The following is a 22,881-nucleotide window of genomic DNA, read 5'->3' as shown; positions in this document are numbered from 1 at the left end:
GTGTGCAGATAGTCTTTTTCTTTTTTCGTTGTTGTTGGGGGAAGGGGTTTGCGAGGCAGAGGGTTTTGTTTGTTTTTTTATTGCAGTATATGATAACACGTGTGAATCACAATTGTAAAGGCTTTTCTTTTTTAGAAAATAGGTCTATTTAAAATAAGCTATGGTGTAAAATCTAAAGGCAGCAAAAGAATTGGAAATATTTAAAATTAACTGGGTTGGCAGCTGCTGTGACTGGTCAGTAGGTTTGTAAACCAGGAAACAGAGCCTCTGTCATAGCTGCCTCTTCTCCACTAGGCTTAGGAAAGTTGAGGCAAATGTTATGTGTGACTGCTGAAATTAGATAAAGATTTTTGTGGAAGTTTTGGTTAAAAATTGCAATAAAGTGATACAAATGAAAGGAAGCTTGGCTTGCATGAGGATGGCATATGCAACCTCAAAATATGCAGTGGACCGCTACCTCTCTGTTTGTCAAAATGTATTTCTACCCCTGAATCTGATGCATGCAGCTTTGTGGATCACTTTTTTTGGGTGGCTCTCTAAATTTTAAACAATGCATGCATTTAGATATGCTGCGTGCTATCCAAAGCAACTTGCCTAGTCACACAGAGAAAAATCTGGTCTCAGATTATATCCCACGAAGTCATCCTGTGAGGAAGAAATTGGCCATGCGATTTTTAGGCTGTTGTTTTCCAGACTTAAGATGAACCCAAATATCCCCAAATTTAGAAACTGGAGATGGCAGGAGGAGTGAATTAATTTTTAGAAATTCATTTGATATAGCTGGATCATCAGGTTTTTCTGGAGGAGTTGGAATTTCCTTTTTCCAGTTGTCTGGGGAGAGAAACTCAAGTTTAGTACCCTGAACGTGCCTTTTCCACTGCCTGTAAGTAAAGACTGTACTGCAGTGTACGTGATTACCAGCCCAGCCGCTGTGATCTCTAGAAGCCTCTGAAGAGCCATGCAGCGCGCAGACGAGAGACAGCAGGTTGCCTTAAGAGCAGCATTCTTGGATTTTCTATGGATTCTATTTAATGATTTTTTTGTATTATTATGTTTTTCTGACTATTTCTGCTAAACATTCTTTAAGCCAATTGGCAATGTCTGACCAAGATGGATCTCCCACTGAAGATTTTTAAGCTAATGTAAATGGAAAATTTTTAGGTCACGCTTACGGATCTGTCACTGGAGCCAAGAGAATAACTGAGAGAAGTAGTTTGCGTTTCTCTGTGTGGACCATCAAGAGGTGGATAAGACAGACCCTTTGCCTCTGAATGGCACCGCTCTGAGAAATGTAGGGCTCTAGGTGGACAGACTTTTTTTTACATCCTGCCTAAAACCTGATCTGTCCTTCTCTCTGTTCAAACTCTCCTCCTGCTTCTTTCTATGCTCTTTTATGGCTTGCCCTCTTCTAGCTGTTGTTCTCTAGGCTTCTCAGTCCTTTCTTAGTACTAGTTCTCCTACTTCTGCCTTCTCATCTCAGCTGATCGTTCCCCTCTGTTGTGTTTTACTCCGTGCCACCTCCTCCCGTGCTGTCCTTTGCTCTTGCTGCCAACTCCCTCCTTCATTCTTCTCTCTAGGTGGCCAACTCCATTGCCTGTCTGGTGGCATTACTTCTGCTCCTAGTCCCAGTTCTCCTTTGGCCATCTCAGCCATAGTTCTTCTGCCTTTTTTCTGTAGCCTCGTGGCAGTGGACTTCATCCCATTCGTCCTTTTTGTTTTATACTAATGGTAGCTTTTCCCTTATGTAGCAGCTTTCTTCTCTTAAGTTGTCAGCAAAGACCTTGCTGAAAAGCCAGCAAAAAAGTTTTCCATGTGTATTTGCTTTGGATTATCTCAGTGCTGCTTGTGTGGAGCACGTTTGGTGGTTCTGTGATGCGTGTGGAGGGTGGAGAGGCAGCAGAATGGCCTTAGTCATCATGGAGTCTTACAGAAGTGGCTGCCAGCAGTCTCTCAAATTACCCTTGTGCTTGCAGGGCTAAATTAAACCATGCTGTTTTAGCAAAGGTAAAAGGAAGGCACCTGGGCCATGCTTTATTTAGGGCAGGAGGTGGTTAGAGTGCTTGCCGTAAAACAGGACGGTATTAAAGGTACTGAAAGAGTTCATCAGAATGCTGAACGTGGTCAGCATTGTATATTATATATTTTGGCCAATTTTTTAGAACTAGACAGTGTGTTTGTTTTAAACCAGCATGAAGCAGAATTAAAGGATTACACTTATTGTAATATTATTATTTATTGTAGTTAAAAGTGGAAATGAATGGGCAGGGAAATGGGGGTGATAGTACCTGTACAAGTAACTGATGATCCTCATGAAAATTAGCAACATGTTATAAAGCACTCACAATTGCCAGGCATTAACAAACTTATTCTTCAGCATGGAGTCTACCCATTCAATGACAGTAGTGCAAAGAACTGTATACAAAGTAAGATACAAGCTATTCATATTTTCAACATGTTTCTAACTACATTCGTCCAAAACAGTAATGCTTCAAAAACAAGTTTTACGCTGGCAGATGGGAGATGCTTGCAGACCTCAAACAAACCAAAATCCCAGGAGGTTTGATCAGTACATACAGACGGAAGGCAGAGTGTTTTATATCATGTTTTCACCAAAGGAAATATGTGTCTTTAGGATACAGCAGTTCCCAGTGAATTAGGCAGCATGCCAGTTTTCATAGGACTCTAACACCATTTGCCCTAACCTGATGACTGTCACAAGACTGACTGCTGCAGACTCAGGCTCAGCCAAAGGGCACTAGCCCGGTGGACTGGTTTCGGACAGTTCAGTTCCTCACAGCCTGCATCTGTCCGCCTGTGCAGACCAGTGCCTCCCGGACATCTCCAAAAGCAGCAGTTTGAGCAGCTCTGTAGGCTCACTAAGGGGGTTACTGCCATGCTCCAATCCAGCTCACAGTGACACCCTCCTTAGAAACCTTGCAGGACCCGCTTCTCCATCCCTTTTTCCTAACCCCTCACAGGTCAACGAAGCATGAAAAGCTGTTTCAAGCCTCTTCCACACCCTGTGGAGCAGCTGCTTCTGGTGCCTTCAGGCTTGTCCTCCCTCTGTGACTGTCCAGTACACTGACCTTGTTGTGTGCTGCTGGTGAAATGGCAGTGTGAGGAGATGGCAGAAAAGCCTGTCAGAAGTCTGCAATTCCTTCCTGCAGCTGTCTTTGCGATATAGCACCTGCACGTGCCTTCTTTCAACGTGGTTTCTGGCAGCAGAGCCAAAGCAGGGGTATGATCCCACTGGGATGGGAGTATGACCAAAGCTGCATGTGTGCACGTCTAGGGAAAGGAGAGAATGGGACGGTATATGTATCAGGTGATTGTCAGAGACAAAAAGTCCTGAGTGTGTTCTAGTCCCGTTCAGTGACAGGATAGTAGCTGTACTCTGCTATCCTAATTTTCTGCAGATACTGCTTCAGAATTGAAGCTAATATAGTAGTGGTCTTTTGGTGCTTGTCATTTGGCTAAATGGAACTCTTTGTTTGCCACACAAAAAGGTGAAGCAGATTTGGAAGTAGAAGACTGCTTGTCAGCAAAGATGGCTATAGCCATCTTATACCAAATAAGAGTGCAAAATTGGAGCCAGTGGGGAAAGGGTAGATGGGCTGGCTGTTTGGGAGGAGAGGAGAGTGGTAAAAGGGGTGAAGCTGGGAAGGGGTAAGGTAGGGAGAGGGGTGTGTAGAGGCAGCAAATCGTGTGATGGGTATACCTGTCAGTCAGGCCTGTGTTCAATTGCTGTAGTTCAGAGCGGGACAATAAACCCCATTTTCCACTGTACGTGTGATTGGCTTGCTTCCATAGTGGAGGTGGACCTGGCATGCTTTTTCCAGGGTGTCAGCGAGGGAATACTGGAAGCTGTCTTCCTGGCGTCAGTCAGGGAACACCTGGAGGGCACCACCTTACAGCATCCCCCCTTCCTAGCTCAACAGCTGCATTAGTGTCTACTGAAAGAAAGGAACTGAACTCACCCATGAAGCCACTAGAAACTCCCATCATAGTGCTGATACTTGCAGCTAGTAAACGTGCCCCACTCTTTCCCTATACTACAGGAACAGAGCTGGTGCTGTCACCAGTCATGAGCTTTGTTGAACCTCTCCATGTTCCCTAGCACTTGCATTTTACACGCTGAAACCCGTGTAGGCTCTGAAGGAAGACCTTTGTCTTTGAACAGCACAGAGGTTTCCTAATACCAATTAGGGCCACTGAATGATACCCAACTAGTGGGCAGATGCATTTTTATACAATGGTAAATTAATAATTACCCTCTTGTACAAAACATCAGACGGATGGGGAATGCAGTCAGGAGACAAGATGGAGTGTAGGAGTGCTGTCCTTAGCTAGGCAGCTTCTCTAAAGGGAATCTTGTTCAACAGTTCATATCGAACTGTGGTGAAGCTAGAAGCAGATGTGTGGCTGGAATGGATGGTAATTGTGGTATTTTGTTGCAGTAGAGAGTCTAGAAGCTAATAATAGAAAGTGTGACAAAGACTTAATAAAGTCTTTGAAGCATTGCAGTTCTCTCTGGATCTCTGAATAAGGAAACAATGAAGAAAATACCATATTCAATAAGGTAGAAATCACAAAGGTGACTAAGCAAATAGGTATCCAGCGCCGTAAAGGTCACTTGGTTCTGTTGTAAAGTATTTGTTATTATAGAGTAGTAAGGGCAAATTGTGCTAATGTACACTGAGCAATAATATACTCAAATAATACATAACTGCCCACAGCCTTGTTAAGATCAGTGGAATTGACAGGGAAATAATGTTAGTTGGCATAAGATCCTCGTAAGAGATGTTCATCAGTCACTTAGTTTTGATATAATTCCTTATCTCTACTTTAATCTACCTCCATGATCAGTTGCCCACTGGGGACATTGGACAGATATCTGCAAATCATTGCAGGCTTGGAAGAAAATACTGTAAATTTTCAAATAGGCTTCACTCAAGCTTCTAACATTGTCAGGATGATTTTGCACTCATGGTACACGTGTTTTTTACTTGACCTCTATCCTGATAATAATAACAGGAACTGAATTAATTGGCTTGCCAAAAACCCATTTCTCCCCCTGCCCTCCCATTCCAGCTCCCCCTTCCCACCCCCCCCCCAAAAAAAAAACACAAAAGAGAGCTTGATATGGGCTATGTATCCATTCCTTTTCATGAGTCTGCCTTTGGCATTTCCTGTTTGTTTGTTTGCTTGTTATTTCTTGTGGGTTTTTCTGGGTGATTACAGAACTCCATGTAGTTGCAAAGGTATACCTTTGCCAGTAAGTTCTATCTCAGCTTAAAAACAAATACGAAGCATTTTTATGGGAGGTTAAAGGGTATGTATTAGTCTGAGAATCAGTCCATAATATGTGCTGGTAGAAATACTATTAACAAGACAAGCTCTTTCTGCAGGTTAGATCCTAGCATCTTTTACATCAAGAGTGAATTTCACAACAGCAGAGCTCTGTGAACTACTGAAGGTGAACCTAAGTTTCAGTACGGAACTGAAGCTGGACTTGAAGAACAAACACTCATGATTTGGGCTCAAAATTATGCAGGTTGTCTCCGCAGGGATTTCTGTGTGCCACGGAAATGTGGGCAGTTCTGGTGATATGGTTTGACTTTTGTTTTTCATCTTTCTTTCTGAAGAGCTGAATTATTCTTGCATGGGAAGACTGGTAAACTGAAAAGCTGCTGTTTTAACTTGTTACTTGTGTGAGTGCATTCAAGCCATAGTTACACATGCCATCCATTATCACTGCTGTGGATTCATGTGAGAATTTGTGTCAGGCGAGACAGATAAGTGCTACAGAAATATTGGCACACCTGAAAGAAAGGCAAGACAGAAGAATGTTTTTAGGAAGCTATTTTATTTCTCTCCTTCACATACAGGCTCTACTGGGCAGGAAGACAGAGAGGAAATTTTTCTGTTATGGCAGCCAGAGTTAGCAGTAAGCAGATCAGGTTTCATATCATGTCTCGGAGCCTGAAGGACTGGATGTCAGTGTATTTCTTCAATATAGTTGAAATTTTCATCTGTAAATACAAATGTTAACAAATGAGCTAGGAAATGAAATTAATGCCACTTCCTTCTTTCCTCTTCCCACTCTATGCCCTCCTTAATTTGAGTAGGAAAACAGACCTATGAAGCAATTGGCCACTTACCTTCACTGGCCACAGTAGGAACGAGCTCAGCCCAAAGCGCGTCTAATAAAGGGGTATGGTGCAGAGAGAAGCAGCCAAAGGGAGCCAGATACTATGGATAATATGTGGGATTGTAGGGATCTAGGATGCTGATAGTGCTTTTGGTTTTCCCTGCTCTCAACAAACCCTTTTGTGGCTTTCGGTGTTTCACTGCAGGTCTTAAGTTTGTTTCAAGATATTAAAAGTATTTGGCAACTTACTGTGCTAGTAGTGAGCAAAACCAACGTTGCTTAGCAGAAACTAGGGAATACCTGTTGACTGACAGCACTTTCAGAGAACAGGATTCATTGACCAAACTGATACGTTCTGGGCCTGTGTTATAGTCTGGGGAGAGAGACTGATATTTTGTTGTTTCGTAAGATATTGTAAAGCTACAGATCGCAACTATTGTTTCACCTGACTGCTCTGAGGTAATAAGGCTAATGCAATCATTCTGTCAGCCTGTTGTCTACTACTTTTCTCCCAATAATTCCTGACCCTGTTGACTAGTGGCAGCCAAATTTGAGAGAAAAACCCAATATCTTAGACACTTCTATTTATAAGCATCATAACATCAAATAGAGGCAAGAGATGTAAATTAATTCCTTTCCCGAAAAGTTGCAGTCTACTGGCTTATATTAGACATCTGAGAATTCACATAAGAGCATGTCACTATGAATGTCCCAGCCTCAAGAAAAGTTTCAGCAGATGTCACCTATATTAGATTCCAATGTGAGATGCAAGCTTGGCCAGGGTTTGCTAGTTCAAAAACACTCACAACTACTTTCTTTATGCATATTATTTTAGATATCTTATTACTTATTTGATCTGAGCCACATCTTTATCTGGCCAAGTTTTTGGGACCAGCTCTACCTCTTGATAGCAGGATGACATACTTGATAGGTCAAATAGGTGATGCCACAGTATTTATTTTCAGCTGTGTTATTATGTTTAAGAAATGTAGCAACCTCCAGCGCAACTAGCACTTTTGGATAACTTTTTTCAAGCATAGGTGTTGGAGGGGAAGTCCCCTGTACAGGACATCTAGAGCATCTCTCATATGAGGAGAGGCTGAGAGAGCTGGGACTGTTTAGCCTGGAGAAGAGAAGGCTCGGGGGGGGGGAGGGGGGAATCGCATCAATGCATATAAATACCTGATGGGAGGGTGTCAAGAAGATGAGGCCAGGCTCTTTTCAGTGGTGTCCAGCAATAGGACGAGAGGCAACAGGCACAAACTGAAACACAGGCAGGTCTGTCTGAACATAAGGAAAAAATTCTTTACTGTGGGGGTGACTGAGCACTGGAGCAAGACGCCCAGAGAGGTTGTGGAGCCTCCATCCTTGGAGATATTCAAAAGCTGTCTAAACACAGTGCTGGCCAACCTGCTCTAGGTGACTCTGCTTGAGCAGGGGGAGTTGGACTAGATGATTTTTAAAGGTCTCCTCCAACCTCAACCGTTCTGTGATTTTGTGACATGTTTGCATGCCTTATACACCAGAACTATATCCTACTGAAGCGCGTTGCATAATTCTCTATTCAATCCAATGTTCATTTTTTTTTCAGCCAAAACAGAATGCTTTTCATAAATAAGATCTTTGAATGCTTCTCATAAATAAGATGCTCTGGCCTCATCTTCCTGACACCCTCCCATCAGGTATTTACATGCATTGATGCGATCCCCCCCCCCCCCCCCAGCCTTCTCTTCTCCAGGCTAAGATATATGTTTTCATGCATCTTTTAAGCTTTTATATACCTTTTAAAGATTTTTCCACCACATAGTTCAGTGTATCTTAGATGGACAGTGATGCATTAGTTTACACCACCTGAAGGTTTAGCATCTTTTTTTTGGATGTCTGTTTCCTATTTAAGCATGCATAGCTTTCCAAAATAACTCAGAAAAGTAAATATATGCTGTATAAATATTTAAGGAAAAAGATTGGAGAGATGCATAGGGCGTCTACACAGGGCTTATACAACCAGTTGTTCAGAGGATGTGTAATTTAGATTTCCTTCTGCAAGTGCTGCTGTTGTCAATAGTGAAAGAAACATAGCTGGCTCTATAAACTTAATCAGGCAGATGCTTAGATCTGTGGCACTCTTACTCCTGCATATCTGACTTTTTTTTTTTTCCAGAGGCAAAATTATGTTAAAGTCAAAATGTAGACTTGTATAAGAAAAATGGAAGTTTCAAACTTGAAAATAACAAACTGCTATGCATCAGTGAGCAATCTAATTTAGAAAGCACATATAACTGTATTTTGGGCCAAATTCAGAAGTACTAAGATGCAGCTAATTTCCTTCAGCTATTATTGCATTATCTTCAAAGTTGCTAGTGTACTTCTCTGACTAATCAAGAGGACTTGGGTGAAATCATTTTAATGTTATATCAGACAATAAAAATATAAACATCCGTTGTATAGTTTGTGCAAGCTGAACACAAGGAAACCATTGCAGAAAGGCATATGGCATTAAACTTACCTAAAATCTAACAGCATTTTTCAGATAAGGCCCTGTTGCTACCAAGCTATTCCACAAACATGTTTGCACAAAACTCAATCCCTGTGTAATTCCTTTGGGTGAAATCTAAGTGACAATATAAACAGTGTTATTTAGATTTTGCCTATTTTTCTGGTGAAAGTGAAATTGCTAGTAGTTCATCTTCTGGAATAGCTAGGCTTTTTCTGCCCACATTTTTCTTGTCTCTGATCAGTCTTGCTGCTGCTATTATTTCATAGTGCAGAAGAAGTTAGCCTCGGTTCTATTGCATTTGCTCAGTGTGGTTTGTCAGGGCTCTTCTGACCTCTTAGCTGGGGAATCTGACGCTGGAGCAGATATGACTAAGGACTAGTTTTGGCCCAGATGGATTTCACAGGCAGGTGTCACAGTTTTAACATGCCAGATTTCACATAACCATCTTAGGAAATTAAATAGGAGGATAAGTACTAAGAAACACTCCGAAAATATGTGATCGTTTTTCATGAACAACAGAGACTACAAGGAAGTTTAGACAGGGTGAACCAAAAGAAAAAGGAATGTTTCTGTTTTGTCTCTTTATTTTGTTTTGTTTTCTTTAGATGATCTGTTTCAATCTGCAATTTCACATAAAAGAAAATTCTTTCCATTAAGAAATCAAAGGTAGCACGGAGGCTGGCTGGGCCAGTGAGGTGAAAATCGACATGAACACATTGTAGGGGTCCACAAAATTGAATGAAAGGGCCAGATTTTTCTGAAGTATGTAAAGTGCCTGTAGGAAAATTTAGTAGCACCATTTTTCAATGCATATGGATTTTCAGTATGTGTATGTAGTAAAACAGCGTATGTAGTAACACCTGGTGCATAATACCTGTGTGCACCGTACTTTGTTTACAATTTTCAGCGAGTATCCTTCCTATGAAAGAATACTAACACAAAGCTCTACCTGTGGGCATCACAGAACTGAAGTCCAATGGGTTCAACTGAAATCCCATTCCAGTTAGAGGAATAATGTCTTCAAAGTTGTGTGAAGCCAATATAGCATTTTATATAACAGCATTTCCTCAGATTTTATTGAATGAAGCTGACTTAGTCTTGACTTCTGTGGAGCCCCCGGGAGCTCCCAGAGCTTTGAACATAACCGAAGTTCATCAGTTAAAGGAATTGTGCTTTCCAGCTGGCTGTGTATGCTTCTGCTCTGTTTTTCTTGGCCTTTTGATATCACTTGTGAAAGATGATAGCAGTGTTGCTGTGCACTAATATTATATGCGACTAGTTCTAAACTCTTCCAATCCACTTTTATTCAGACCATGAGAAAGAAAAATGCTTTTATTAATTAAGTGTCACTCTCTTTGTTCTAGTTTCCCTAGCTGTGCTTATTACCTCGGCTGCTATGTGTGCTTGACTCTCTCAAGCCATTCTTTTCTAATGTGGTTGTGATGCGGGACAACCAGATGGTATGCAAAACCCTGATTTAGAGGGCTTTCTCCTTCCTCTTGGCTGAGCAACCCTAGTAACTGAAGTCAAGGAAGCTCTATTGTGCACTGAGGAATGTAGTGGGAAGCTACCGTGCCCTTCCTAGCACACTCAAATGTTGGCATGAAGGACCTGGGGGAGCAAAAACTGACTGATTCAAAGGACCTCTCCATCTTCTCCCCACAAAGCATAGCATTGCATAGCAAGTACGCTACCTGCTCTGTTGGCGGAAAACTACAATGTGTCTTTCATTTTTCCCCAAGCCAACACACAGAGCTTACATAAGCCTCTCTCTGTCCCATTCCATGTCAGACCAATTTAAACCAAATTTAAAGGCTAACAATGTGAGATATTGCCTAATCAGATTAGAGAGTGCCTTCCAGATATCTTTGTTGCCTTGTGCCCCATTCTTGTTCTGGAGTGTTGTATGTAAATCATAATTGGTGAAATACTACTGTGTATGAAGGGGGTGGAGTGGAAGTTAGGGGCTGATCCTGTTACTGCAATTTTTTATCATTATTATTTAAGCTTGAAGAAAGATACTTTATAGCATAGGAGAAACCATACTCTTGAAACTACAGATGGAAATCATTTTTCCATTAGTCTAATACTGGTTTGCTATATGACCATATATGAACAATTGTCGATACATTCACACTACTGCCATTAAAGTCGCCAGCATGGTCCCCCAAATGGAATAATGACGTGGGCACTGGTAGCTCAGGGCAGATGCAGATTGGCCAATCTTCACCTCCACCCCCTGAAAATGAGCCTTCACTTAGTCCTTGGGCTTACTAGTACCTGAGGTTTCTCAATACCCGTAATGTGTGCAATAGAGTATTTTCCAAAGTTTGTGCAGTGTGACAAAATCAAGCCCCTCACCACATGTGATTTTTTTTTTTTTCCATAACCTACACTTTCAATCCCTTTTAACATTAAGAACACCAGGCTGCCTGCCAACCCCTGCTCCATCTCCGCCCTCCTCCCTCCAGCTTTCTTGGGTATTTTGGGAAGCTTCAACCTTACATTCAGCATTACAGTACTATTGAAATGGATCTGTGCAGCATCCTCCAGGAGGACTGCTCACAAAATCCCAGTTTCTTTACTTTACTATTGAGGAATTTCAAACTAACCCATTGGTTTATCTTTGTCATGGATTCTTACACTGGACTAAATTCCTCAATTTAGTTAACAGAGGCATTAATACATACCCCAAAACTCCCTGGAGTTTGACAGGTCTTTGCCCAAAGAATCCTGGCTTGACCCTTGGGCTGGATCAGCAGAGGCAGGCCCCATGCCCAGCGCTCACCTGCACAACCTGTTTGTAGCTGAGGGAGTAAATCAGTGTTCTTGTTGGCTTGGTTGTTCGGTTCTGAGTTTCAGAACCGATCCTTTCGTGCGGCGCCAGCTGTGAGAATGAGTTTCTCTCTCATCATCTGTGGCATAATATGTAAATAGCATGGGAGGGTGAGAGGGGCAGGGGAGTTTTCCACCCATTCTCAAGGCACTCAGCCTTTTTCAGCACTTGGGAGCTCCTGATGATGATAAAGCACATCCCAAATATGAATTTCAGCAAAAAAAAAAAAAAAAAAAAAAAAAAAACTGATCTAGTGCAAGAATTGTTTGTAAAAGTACTAGAACATCCTGAGGAGCCTTTTCACAGCCTCTGTTGGCTGAAAAAGAATACTTTCAGTTCTGCATCTTCATCGGTAGGTGGTGCTGGCAAACTACACTTGTTAGCCCACGTTTGGAGCGGTCTGCATCTTAAACTAGCAACCACGTCCCAGATGGGGAGGTCAACGTTTCCAAGTGATCTCCATCTGACCTCAGAACAGGAGCCTCACTTTACACACACAGCGATCTGCAATTGTGGTGCTTCTAAATGGCTGAAACTCTCAAACATCTAAGGAGCAAAAGAGTTTTCTGCTGGGGTAGCAGAAATTGAGCATAACACCTGTAAGTATGGACTTAAGCTCTGCATTGAAGGCTTTCGTTCTGGTCAATTACAGTAACACACCAAAGATCCCTGTTTTACTGTGCTTTTTAAGGGGATATCATAGTGACTGAAATGACTATGCCCTGAAGAAGGTTCAGAAAGTGCCATATGCTCTTGCCATGAGATTAAGACTTGGTTATTAAGGGTGGGTTTCAGCTAACCTAACTCTGAACATTTACTATGCAGATGTGTACATTTGAGCTATACACCCAGGCTCTATGATCAGTGTGGGGAAATAGTATCTTAAATCAGATGAATCAAGAGCTGATCTCAGATGAACCTCGTTGTCTGTAGGGCTGCTAGCCTTCAGTGATCACAAGGGAAGCCTGGAGCAACTAACTCAGGCAAAGACTGCTGGTAGTTGTTCATGTTTGGTCAGATGAATTCCATCCTACTTTTGAGGCCCTGAAGGAGGCAGGCTCTGATTTTTCATGACACGTTTTGATGTAGGCATGATGTTTTTTTCTAAAAGCTGTCACCAACCTGATACAAACTGATACAAAGAGGATGGGGGGGGGGGGAGTGGGGCCTAGTGGCTGTTTTCTCCCACAAAGATGACAGTGCTGAAGTAGGAGCTTTTTCTACTTCTTCTCGGCTTTGGATACCGTTTATCGAAGATAGGGGCACAGTGCCAGTCATGTCTCACAAGAAGAAAAATTTCCCAAGCCCTAAAATTGAAGTAAATACTTTCATCTAATTGATGGAAAAAGCTAGAGATGAAAGCTTGGAAGACACTGCCCCCAGTAAAAGTGCCAAGGTGAGCATGGTATAGGATGGGGAAAAATCAAGACCGGACATCTTGAAAACCCTATGTTCTTAGCTCACATGGGAATTTGGGAGTCTCAACAATGCTTCTAGGAGTTTTACTGATTTGTCTTTAAGAGATACATATTTCCCCAGTAGTAGATATTAAGCAGAACCTAAATTATATCCAGGAGTGGCATTTATTGCTGCACAAAACTGGACAGGCTTGCACTGAAATACAGTAAGATAAGCCCACACGTTTAAGAAGGGGGATTTGCGATGAGGGTAAGGTGAGTAGGTGTAATTTCCCACTGTGAGTCTAGCCTTTAAGTAGACCAGAGAGAGAGAGAGGTTGAGTGTCATTCTTGTTTCTGTCCTCATGACAGCAGACCTAAAGCCAATTCCTTTTCAGCTCCAAAGTGAAAGTCTTTTTTTATTGTTGGATGTGGCCTTGAGTTTGTAGAGGATAAGAAAGCAATATGATTACATAGTGATCTGAACTGAGAAAAGCCCTGTTTATAGCAGAGTCTTTAAAAGTTTTCTTTTTATTTCTTTTGACATAACTTACAATTACAAGTGAATGCCTGATGAACTCAAGCTTCCTTTATTTAAGTCTGTAAATAAGATTATTGCTGAGCTTTGCGTGAACTCATGGTCAATGTTGCTAATGCTGCCTTAACTTACTAGTAAGAAGTACTCATCAACGTAGCAATGAAAGGTCTTTCATTTGTTGCAAACTCCTATTATTTGATGACTGTGATTGGCAAATGGAAAAGGTGGTAAGGAGAAACATTAAGCAAGGCTTATGAGTGGGCATAAAATAGACATTAGCTCGCTGTTTTTTCCAGTTGAAGTGGGGCTGTGGAAAATCTATAGGAGTGGCACACACTTCAGAGTTGACTGGAAATATTCCAGATGATTATTTTTCAAAATGCATATTTGCTTCCTTCATTCTCCTTTATTTAGACTTGAATTTGTATAGAATTTTGATTTAGTACCAACAATTGCTGTTGAAAAGGTGTAAGAATGAGTCCACAGTAGGAAACAGAAACTAAGGAGTGATTATTGCAGCCCGTTACAACCTTACATTACAAGCAGTGTAAGACTAGTGAGTCATTTGTGTTACGCTAACAACTAATTCTAACTATGTATGAAAGGTAACATCATTACCCAGGGTTAAATCCTGTTGCTTAAGATGGTTTATGGTTTAATCCCTTTGGGAATATTTTGAATGAAGATGGTTTAGATAAATGTACACTGTTCATAACTCCTTAAAGTCACTCTTACTGGTAGCAAGTGCTATTTCTTGGTGGCTATAATGATAGTGACGTTGTTGTTGTTGTTGTTGTTGTAAATAAGGAAACTTTGCAATCACGAGAATTTCCTTTTTACTTTTTAAAAGTGGAAGAATTAAATTGAACAGTTTCATTGCCCAAGTTCTTAAACTATTAAAGAAAAACCTCATTACTAGTGCATCGTTTCAAGAAGCAGAAATACATACTTGCCCGTGGAGCCGATATGTCTCTGAAAAGACAAGTTAAATTACCTTGTTTTTGTTGGTAGAAGTGCTCCAGAAATTCTGTTATCAAAAAATGAGGATTAAGCATAGCTTTCTTCATTTACAAGTCCACGAATAGCCTCGTTACTAGCTTTCATTATGCTTCCTTCTTCTCTGCCCTGTGTTATGGAGCCTAATGTAAAGTAAACATATGCTATGTATGCTACATTTTAAAATTATTTAGTTTCTGTAGAGTCATAAGCAATCTATAGGAAAATAATTGGTAATTGTGCCTTGGAGTTTGTTTTATATTACTGCATTAGTTCTGCTCCTCTTTCTACCGTGTCTATAAGAAAAATGCCCCAGGGCAGAGCCAAGCTCTTAGATAAGACATCCTTATTATAAAACTTTTGGCAATAAGGTCTCTGTTCAGCAGAAGTTTTTAAGATGCCTAAAGTACTGTTGCAGCATCTCTGAATTCTATGATTTTGTGTTTTACAGATTGATACAGAAGCTGGTACAGGACTTCCGACTAGCTCACAATCCACCCCAGCATTTGGGGGATTTGGGGGAGGGCTATTTTATTTTTTTCTACCAAACCCGTGACTCCCTCGTTGGGTAACCGCGAGCCGCAAAGCTGCTGTCCACGTGGACTGGTGCTGAAATCTCTCGTCTGGCTGCCAGAGCCTCTCCAGCTAAACCCAGAGACATGGCAACAAACGGAACAAAAGTTGCAGATGGACAAATCTCCACGGAAGTTAGTGATGCTTCAATCACCAATGACAAGCCTAAAACCTTGGTAGTAAAAGTGCAGAAGAAGAAGACAGATCTTCCAGACCGAGACACCTGGAAAGGAAAATTTGACTTTCTTATGTCCTGTGTAGGTTATGCCATTGGCTTAGGGAATGTGTGGCGATTTCCATACCTTTGTGGCAAGAATGGCGGAGGTATGCTTGCTGATTCATTCTTACAACCTCCAATATATTTGTATATTGGAACTCACTATGAAAATTATCAGTAAAAAGGAAATTGGTTTTTTTATAGCTTTCTCATTTATACAGGTGGGTGTTTTGTTTTGTTTTGTTTTTTTGGTTGTTTTGTTTTTAAATGAGTGCAGGAACTAGAAACAGCCAGTTCTGGTTAAAGCCTTCACACTATCTGCATGCTGTTGTGATAGATGGAGGCAACAAAATACATACTGCTTATATTTTAGCTTTCTAATGAAATTATTTAAATTATGGGAAAACATATTTTTCCCCTTATCATCATATCTTAAGATACTGTTTCAGAAAGGTGCATGTGCTTCTCTCTGCTTTGAGAAGTTATACTTCAGAAGACCAAAATGTGTGGGTTTTTTCCAGATATAAGTACAGAAGCACTGGAAACAGTAGTGTTTTTTCCACTGTAATAGTTTTTTTTTTTTTTCTTTTTTTAGGTGCATTCCTGATTCCCTATTTCCTTACTTTAATTTTTGCTGGAGTGCCGCTATTTCTTTTGGAGTGTTCCCTTGGCCAGTATACATCTATAGGAGGCCTTGGAGTGTGGAAGCTTGCTCCAATGTTCAAAGGTACAGTATGCAATTGTATTATTTCACATTTCCTTGCAGAAGTTGCACGAAATGACATTGCAAGGACATTTCATTGAGGCTTCATTTTGCACTTAAAACAATTTTCTACAGAAACCTCTAACTTTCTGAGCCATAACTGGCAATTTTGAAAGAGGGTTGGGTGTTACTCATTCTTGGGCATTAGAATCTCAGCAAGCTTATTTTTGAACTTTTATTTTTGGTAGAAACATGTGTGAAGACTGTTCAAAATAGCATTTTAAATCTAGCAATATTTGTCTGAGCAGGTATGGAACTGGGTAGCTTCAGTATATAGCAATTTGGTAAATATTCTTTCTATTCCAGGTCACAAGGTATGTATCTCCCATTGCTCTGTATTGAAACGCAAAGGCCAAACATGATCAAAGATGGCAATTTCATACTGAATTACATAAGACACACTCACTCCACACTTAAGGTTTTACCTGCTTTGGGTTTCTTTTTGCTGGAACCTCAAAGTTTTAGTCTAGATTCTGCACAGTCCCACAAACCTCACAAGCCATTCTTTTCATCCTTTAATCCTAAACTCTTTTGACACCTAAGCGCTCCTGAACTGAATTCTGGACCAATAGAAGGGATAGAGGGGCAAGTAACATATTATTAGTTATAAATTGCTTCACACACAGTAGGATTAACAGTTTCCAAGGGGTGAGCTAAAAGTTTTTGTTCTAGGAAATTTTGTATTAGGAAAACCTATACAGATTTAAAAAAGGTTTCTCACAGCCAAGTATTTTATGTTTACTCAAGTTACCGCTGTTTGTAGGGGGCACAATTCAATGTATAGTCTTTCCTTTGCATTTTACTGAATATTTTGAGTACCTCTCCCCACTTAGTGCCATGTGGCAATTTTCACTAGCCTGAATATTTTAAAATACCCCTAGAGTCTTGATGTGGAACAGAAGAGAAGGCATTCTCATCAGGGAACCCCCCCCCCCCCCCAATTTCTTTAGGCTGAGGTGGCATAGCATTATATACAGCATTAAACACTTTTGTTAGTACACTAAGGGGCTGGCTGGTCTTGTAACGCCTACACAACTTGTGTGAATCTGTCAGAAGTTTCTGCGAGACTGCTGTTTCAGAGAATGAGTTGATTTAGCTCTCTTCCCTAGAAGTAAAAAAATTCCTGTAAAATCTCAGCCAGCGAAAGCTGTGACTGCTCATTGCAACAGATTGAGAACAGGGCACTATGAGTAAGTTTGGAGATGAACAAACTATCACCCAAATTAGCAATCTTTTTATGACAGTACTTCTAAAATTTGAACTCGATTTCTATGGAATTTACTAAATGGCACCTGCGCTGTACATTGCATTTACGCTGCCGAATGGCAGCACTTGAAGTAACACTTGTACAAACATTACTACAAGTCACCTTATTTTGGTTCTTTCTTTGCAGGTGTGGGACTAGCTGCTGCAGTCCTTTCCTTTTGGCTAAACATTTACTACATCGTGATTATTTCGTGGGCCATATATTACCTGTATAATTCCTTTACCACTGTAAGTGTGTGGTGGGTGGAATGGGGGGAGTTGTTTGTTTAATGAATGAAAAGCAAGGTGATAGCTGATTAATCTACCTCAATGTAGATTAATATAAAATGCATACAAATCCAGTACAATGAACCATTTCTTATTAAAGGAAAACTTTATTAAAAAAAAAAAAAAATCTTTCTCTTTCCCTCCATAATCAATGTAGGATAGAAAACCGTGAAGAATAACATTCCATTCAAAGAATGTCAGTGGAGAAGCACAATAAAAGCTTGTTTTGGAGCCACAAAATTCTGTTACCTGCTTGTTTAAGTTTTCTCATCTTCCTTAATTCTCATAGCCACAGATCCTTCATCAGTACCCTTTTAGCCTCACTTAAACTAGTAGTGCTAGTCTGGGGAATGATATCAAGACTAGTAGTATCCCTTTGTGTTTGAGCCCATAGGTAGCCAGTCATCCCCTGAGAGAAATGTTAGTGTATAACAGATTTCAATAGTAACAATAGGAATGTTCTTTGTGAAATGGTATCATTTTGTTTTGGTTCAACAGTAGGGAGTTTTATTAAAGAAATCCCCATGGAATGGAAGCTCTGTGACCTGATTAGCTCTGAATGTCCATTCATTGTTATTGCCACTTTGTTTTCTTTCCTTTTTAATTTATTTTTAGCTGCCATTGTTTATTCCTCACCTCCCCACATTCCCCCAGGAAGATTCATTAACTGAGTGGACCATTTGTGGGTTTCGGCCATCTGAGGAAGCATTCTTACATAAGTCTCTATAGTTGACGCATTGTTGTTCAATTTTTTTTCCCTCCAATTCTGACTATGCTTTGTTCTTGATTGATTGTCCTCAGCTTTAAAAAATTGGCCCTTTAAATGACCAAGCTTGCATAATTACTGTCCAGGAGTGATGTAATCATTGCTTTAGTATCCTCAGATTTGTTACTGGTATGAAAGGTCAGTGGTAGTCTGGAAGTGGTGCACTGTCCGTATCAGGTGAATATTGACTTCTAACTCTCCTGAAGCTGCTTTTCTTTGTATTTAAAACATGCAGTACTCTGCCACATTTTCTAGCTGAGACTTTCCAAGATTAACTGTCCAAAGAATTATCTATGTCATATCTAAATGAGATTTGCTGCAATGCCTATCATGTGCAAACAGGTTCTTCTTCTTCTCAGAACTTCAGAAAGCTATCTTAACGTAATGAACACTTGTATTAAATGCACGCAGAAAACAATTTACATTTCTCTAAACATTGCTTGATCCGAAGAGAGGATGGAAATCTCTGATCACTATCACACTGTATCACCTGTAGCCCAGCAAGAGGCAATAGGATCTCCTGGAGCTCCTTTCTGCTGTCCTTGTTTCTTGTAGAACTGTCAATATCCTCTCACATTCTGAGAGGCGCAGCAGGCTCCAAAACGTTTTTGCTGCAATCTTAAGAGAAAGGAGGAAATATTTTCACATCTGAGTCATCTAACCGATACAAAGTTAAACACCAGTCATGCACCCCTGGGGGATCAGTGCACAACAGAACCTGAAGTATATTAGTTCTCAACACAACTGTCACTTATAGTAAAGAGAAGAGAGATAGATACCTGAGGTAATGCTCACTTTAAAACTATTTGTTTTTTTTCCTCTTTCACAGACGCTTCCTTGGAAACACTGTGAGAACCCATGGAACACTGACCGCTGTTTCTCCAATTATACCTTAGCAAATACTACCAACATGACAAGTGCCGTGGTTGAATTTTGGGAGTAAGCTGAGAAAGATTTTTCTCTATGTCATTACTGTGCATATGCAAGGATCAGCTTGTTGTAATTCTTGTACTGTCTTCTGAATTAGCAGTTGTCAAATACACCATTCTGTTTGCTGATTCTAGACGCAATATGCACCAAATGACTGATGGATTGGAAAAACCAGGACAAATCCGATGGCCACTAGCCATTACTCTGGCAATTGCCTGGATTCTGGTGTATTTTTGTATCTGGAAGGGGGTAGGCTGGACTGGAAAGGTAAGATTGAAAAGTACTGCAAATACACTTCAATTAAAAATGTCCATTTTACTCAAATATCCTGAAAGTTCATGAGGTAAGAGACACTAGAGACAGTTTTGCTGGAAAAGATCCATGAAGAATTGCATTGCTGTCTTACTTGCATTAATGCAGCACCGCATTTTTGAAAGCTGGCTCCTCTGTAGCTAGCTCTGATCACAGTCTTGGATGATGTGTTCGCTTACAGTCATTCCATAAATTCTCGGCTTTGCCAGAGTTATATTAAATTGCCTAAAATATGTCTGCTTATTCCTGGGATAAACATTATGTCTAGCTTGGATAGCAGTGGTTTAAATACAGAATTTCAGACCTAACTGCTTCATATCTCCTCTCTGCAAAGAAGGTGGCAAAATGAAGGCTGACTGTTGCTGTGGAATCTGTCTTTACAGTGAATTTTTATAAAGCTTTTGAAAAGGCAAGGGAATAAGAACCTGTATGACAATTATATCATAAACACAGATGGAGAGCATGGAAAATATAAGACAAGCTGTTTGAGAGCAGGAGAAATAAACAAACTGATATTGCCCTACCAGTAGGGTAGGAACACTGGAAAAATGAACCCTGTGCTTTTGGGAGCTCACCTTGTTGGATTAAAAAAAAAAAAAAGAGAGAAACATGAGTCCTTGGTGCAAAGCCATCCTAATCCACCCTCACGAAAGTCAGCAGTGGCCTACCTGTATTGTGACCTGACATGTTCAGGGAATTCTGCAGTAGATGCTGTACCTTCTATACCATGCTTTCCCTTGAGAAATGCTTCAATTCCGAAAGTCAGCTTCAGTTGCTGTTATTGTATTTTTGGGGAAGCAAATGTCTGAAGAATTAACATGCACGGACCATCCTTCCTTCTACACTTACAATGTCTTGTTTCTTCACATTAGGTGGTATATTTCTCTGCTACTTATCCCTATGTTATGCTGCTTATCTTGTTCTTCCGTGGTGTAACACTGCCTGGAGCAAAGGAAGGCATTTTATTCTATATAACTCCTAACTTCAGTAAGCTTTCAGACTCTGAGGTAAATATTTAAGCCTTGTAAACAAAAGTTTCAGTGCTAACTGTTCACCTTTCAGAAATATGACCTGCTCCTCAAGTACAGAAACAGATTTCTAAAAAAAAACTATTTCCTGCAATCAGGTTTGGCTGGATGCTGCTACACAGATTTTCTTCTCGTATGGTCTGGGTCTCGGTTCACTTATTGCCCTTGGAAGTTACAACCCTTTCCATAATAACGTTTACAGGTAAGCAAAAGACTGACTGCACATGTTAGAATGGTACTTTCCTCTTTCAGCTGGAGCTAGAGTCTGTCCTTCTGGGTACTATACCAATGAAATATAGTCTCTAATTTAAAAATTAAACGTTCTAACTAGGTAGGAATGAAACGTATAACCTCATTTATACTAATGGGAGAGACAATATATCTTGTTCAGTGTGAAATGGAACCCAAACGATGAAATCTTACATCATGACACTTACTTACTCACAGAATCTTTACACAGGAATAACAGTAATATACTGATGCACAGTAGCATTACTTTATCTACTGCTTAAAGCTCCTTACCTTTGTTTCAGGGATTCCATCATAGTCTGCTGCATAAATTCATGCACAAGCATGTTTGCTGGCTTTGTCATCTTCTCCATTGTTGGATTCATGGCAAATGTCACAAAGAGACCTATTGCAGATGTCGCAGCATCAGGTATACAATATATCTTTCTCTAAATTGTTTGGTGGCATCAATTTTTTTGTTTGCACGTTGCATCCAACTGCTTCATGTAACTGTTTAAAAACCTTCCCTCACATCATTCCTCAGTCCCCAGTCGTTTCAGTGGCACTGACTGCAACAGAGAGCGCATTGTTTCAAACCTCTCAAGGCAGCACCACCAAAATCATTTAATGCTGAGAAGACTGTTTGCCTGACTGGTGCTCACAAACCTTTGGTGTGGAGGGTAGTCAGCTAGGGATTCATCTTAGACTGACGCAATGAATACTAATGAATTCTGCTTACAGTGGCTGCATTTACAAGTGGTGGCAGGACAGTCAGCTGCTTCAGTGCTTAGCTGTGACATCAGATTACAAGTCTCTTGATATTTAAATTCTTAAAAGCAAATTGAAAGTAGCAGTAATAGTCATTATGTTTCAGGAACATGTACTCTTTTAAGTTTCTTTGGTATTTAAATTCATTTTCCTGTTTCTTGAGCTTAAGCCCTTTGAGGCAGATCCATTTCTTACCTGTCCAGAACTATAGTTATGAGTCAATTCCTAGTTTTGGTTATGGACCCTTTATTATGAAAATCATTTCAACTGGGACAGTAAGTTGTCCATGGAAGGATTCTGTTTACTTCATTTGCAGTTCCTGAACTTTCTTCCAGATGAAAAGGCTTAAAGTAGCAGAGCAGATGGTGAAGCTAACCCAGCTGTTGTACCAGACACTCATTTAGCAGTTCTGGCCACAGGGAGGATTCTGATGACTGTAAAGCTTGGTATGTCACTGGTGGACAAAATATGTCTTACTAGCAAACATATCCTCTCAATGAAATAATCTCTGCTGTTCTAACGCAAGGAATTTAAGCCCTTCAACAAAATACACGTGCAAAGAAGTTAGCAGAAAATTTATGATGGCCAACACAGTCGTCAAAAAAATGCTCTGGAAAGTCAATGGTGTGTGAAATAAGCTTCTTGGATGTATGTGTTTGATACAGATGTAACTATATAAAGATAACACCTGCAAACAAAACAATATTTCTATATCATATATTAAGCTCCTAAATATCTTTTAAGGTACCTAATATAACAGCCTTATCAAAGATGCTTATGACCGCATATGGGCACTAATTCCACTGGGTATTTGGCAAACTGACCCTTTTACTAAGGCTTCTATTTCTCCTAGTAAATTTGGAAAATGATGCTTTCTTTTAGTATCATGAGATATGTTATTTTGCAGTCTTTTTTATTTTGCAGTCTTTTTTATGGCTTTATGAGTTAACTTAAATCAGCATGTATCTGAAACTGGAACTAGAAAGACCCACTGCACTTAATTATTCCCACAGGTTATGGTTTAAAGTAATTTTAGCTTTCAAGTGAACCTAAATACTCTTTAAGGAAATTCGGGCCAGTTTATGCAATGCAACTGCATGAGTTTCCCCCCCCCCCCCCCCAACAGAATCACAGAATCACAAAATGGTTTAGGTTGGAAGGGACCTCTGGAGATCATCTAGTCCAACCTCCCCGCTCAAGCAAGGTCCTCTAGAGCATATTTCCCAGGATCACATCCAGACGGGTTTTGAGTATCTCCAGCGAAGAAACACATACACATACATGCCCACACTCACTCACTCTTCATTTGGACATATCTCTGCATGTAATTTGAATTTTCAGTAGGCTG

At 40.4% G+C, this 22,881-nt stretch overlaps 1 protein-coding gene and 1 long non-coding RNA gene across 7 annotated transcripts in view; one reads left to right on the top strand and one right to left on the bottom strand.

Annotated features, from left to right (window-relative positions):
* The window catches only part of SLC6A1 (solute carrier family 6 member 1), a 130,148-nt gene that overhangs the window by 92,277 nt on the left and 14,990 nt on the right, over positions 1-22,881 (top strand). For 5 of the 6 annotated variants that reach the window (XM_068960336.1, XM_068960335.1, XM_068960333.1 and 2 more), the window contains 8 exons: positions 14,867-15,312; positions 15,801-15,932; positions 17,362-17,462; positions 19,097-19,206; positions 19,332-19,464; positions 20,382-20,516; positions 20,636-20,739; positions 21,071-21,195. In XM_068960336.1, coding sequence (XP_068816437.1) covers positions 15,075-15,312; positions 15,801-15,932; positions 17,362-17,462; positions 19,097-19,206; positions 19,332-19,464; positions 20,382-20,516; positions 20,636-20,739; positions 21,071-21,195 — 1,078 coding nt within the window. In that variant the 5' untranslated portion in view covers positions 14,867-15,074. Of the gene's footprint in view, positions 1-7,747; positions 7,834-14,866; positions 15,313-15,800; positions 15,933-17,361; positions 17,463-19,096; positions 19,207-19,331; positions 19,465-20,381; positions 20,517-20,635; positions 20,740-21,070; positions 21,196-22,881 lie in introns of those variants that run through there. The other variant, XM_068960337.1, reaches the window with a different exon arrangement.
* Positions 17,477-22,881, bottom strand: part of LOC104152687 (uncharacterized) — a 162,930-nt gene continuing 157,525 nt past the window's right edge. The window contains exons 11-12 of the long non-coding RNA XR_011144049.1: positions 21,060-21,334; positions 17,477-18,885 (exon numbers count right to left, since the gene is read on the bottom strand). This is a non-coding gene — a long non-coding RNA (uncharacterized lncRNA). The remainder of the gene's footprint in view (positions 18,886-21,059; positions 21,335-22,881) is intronic.

This window comes from Struthio camelus, chromosome 14 (genome assembly GCF_040807025.1).
Source record: "Struthio camelus isolate bStrCam1 chromosome 14, bStrCam1.hap1, whole genome shotgun sequence".
In the NCBI taxonomy this organism is placed as follows: Eukaryota; Metazoa; Chordata; class Aves; order Struthioniformes; family Struthionidae; genus Struthio; species Struthio camelus.
The sequence above is the reverse complement of the archived record's forward strand: the minus strand, read 5'-3'. Positions and strand labels throughout refer to the sequence as shown.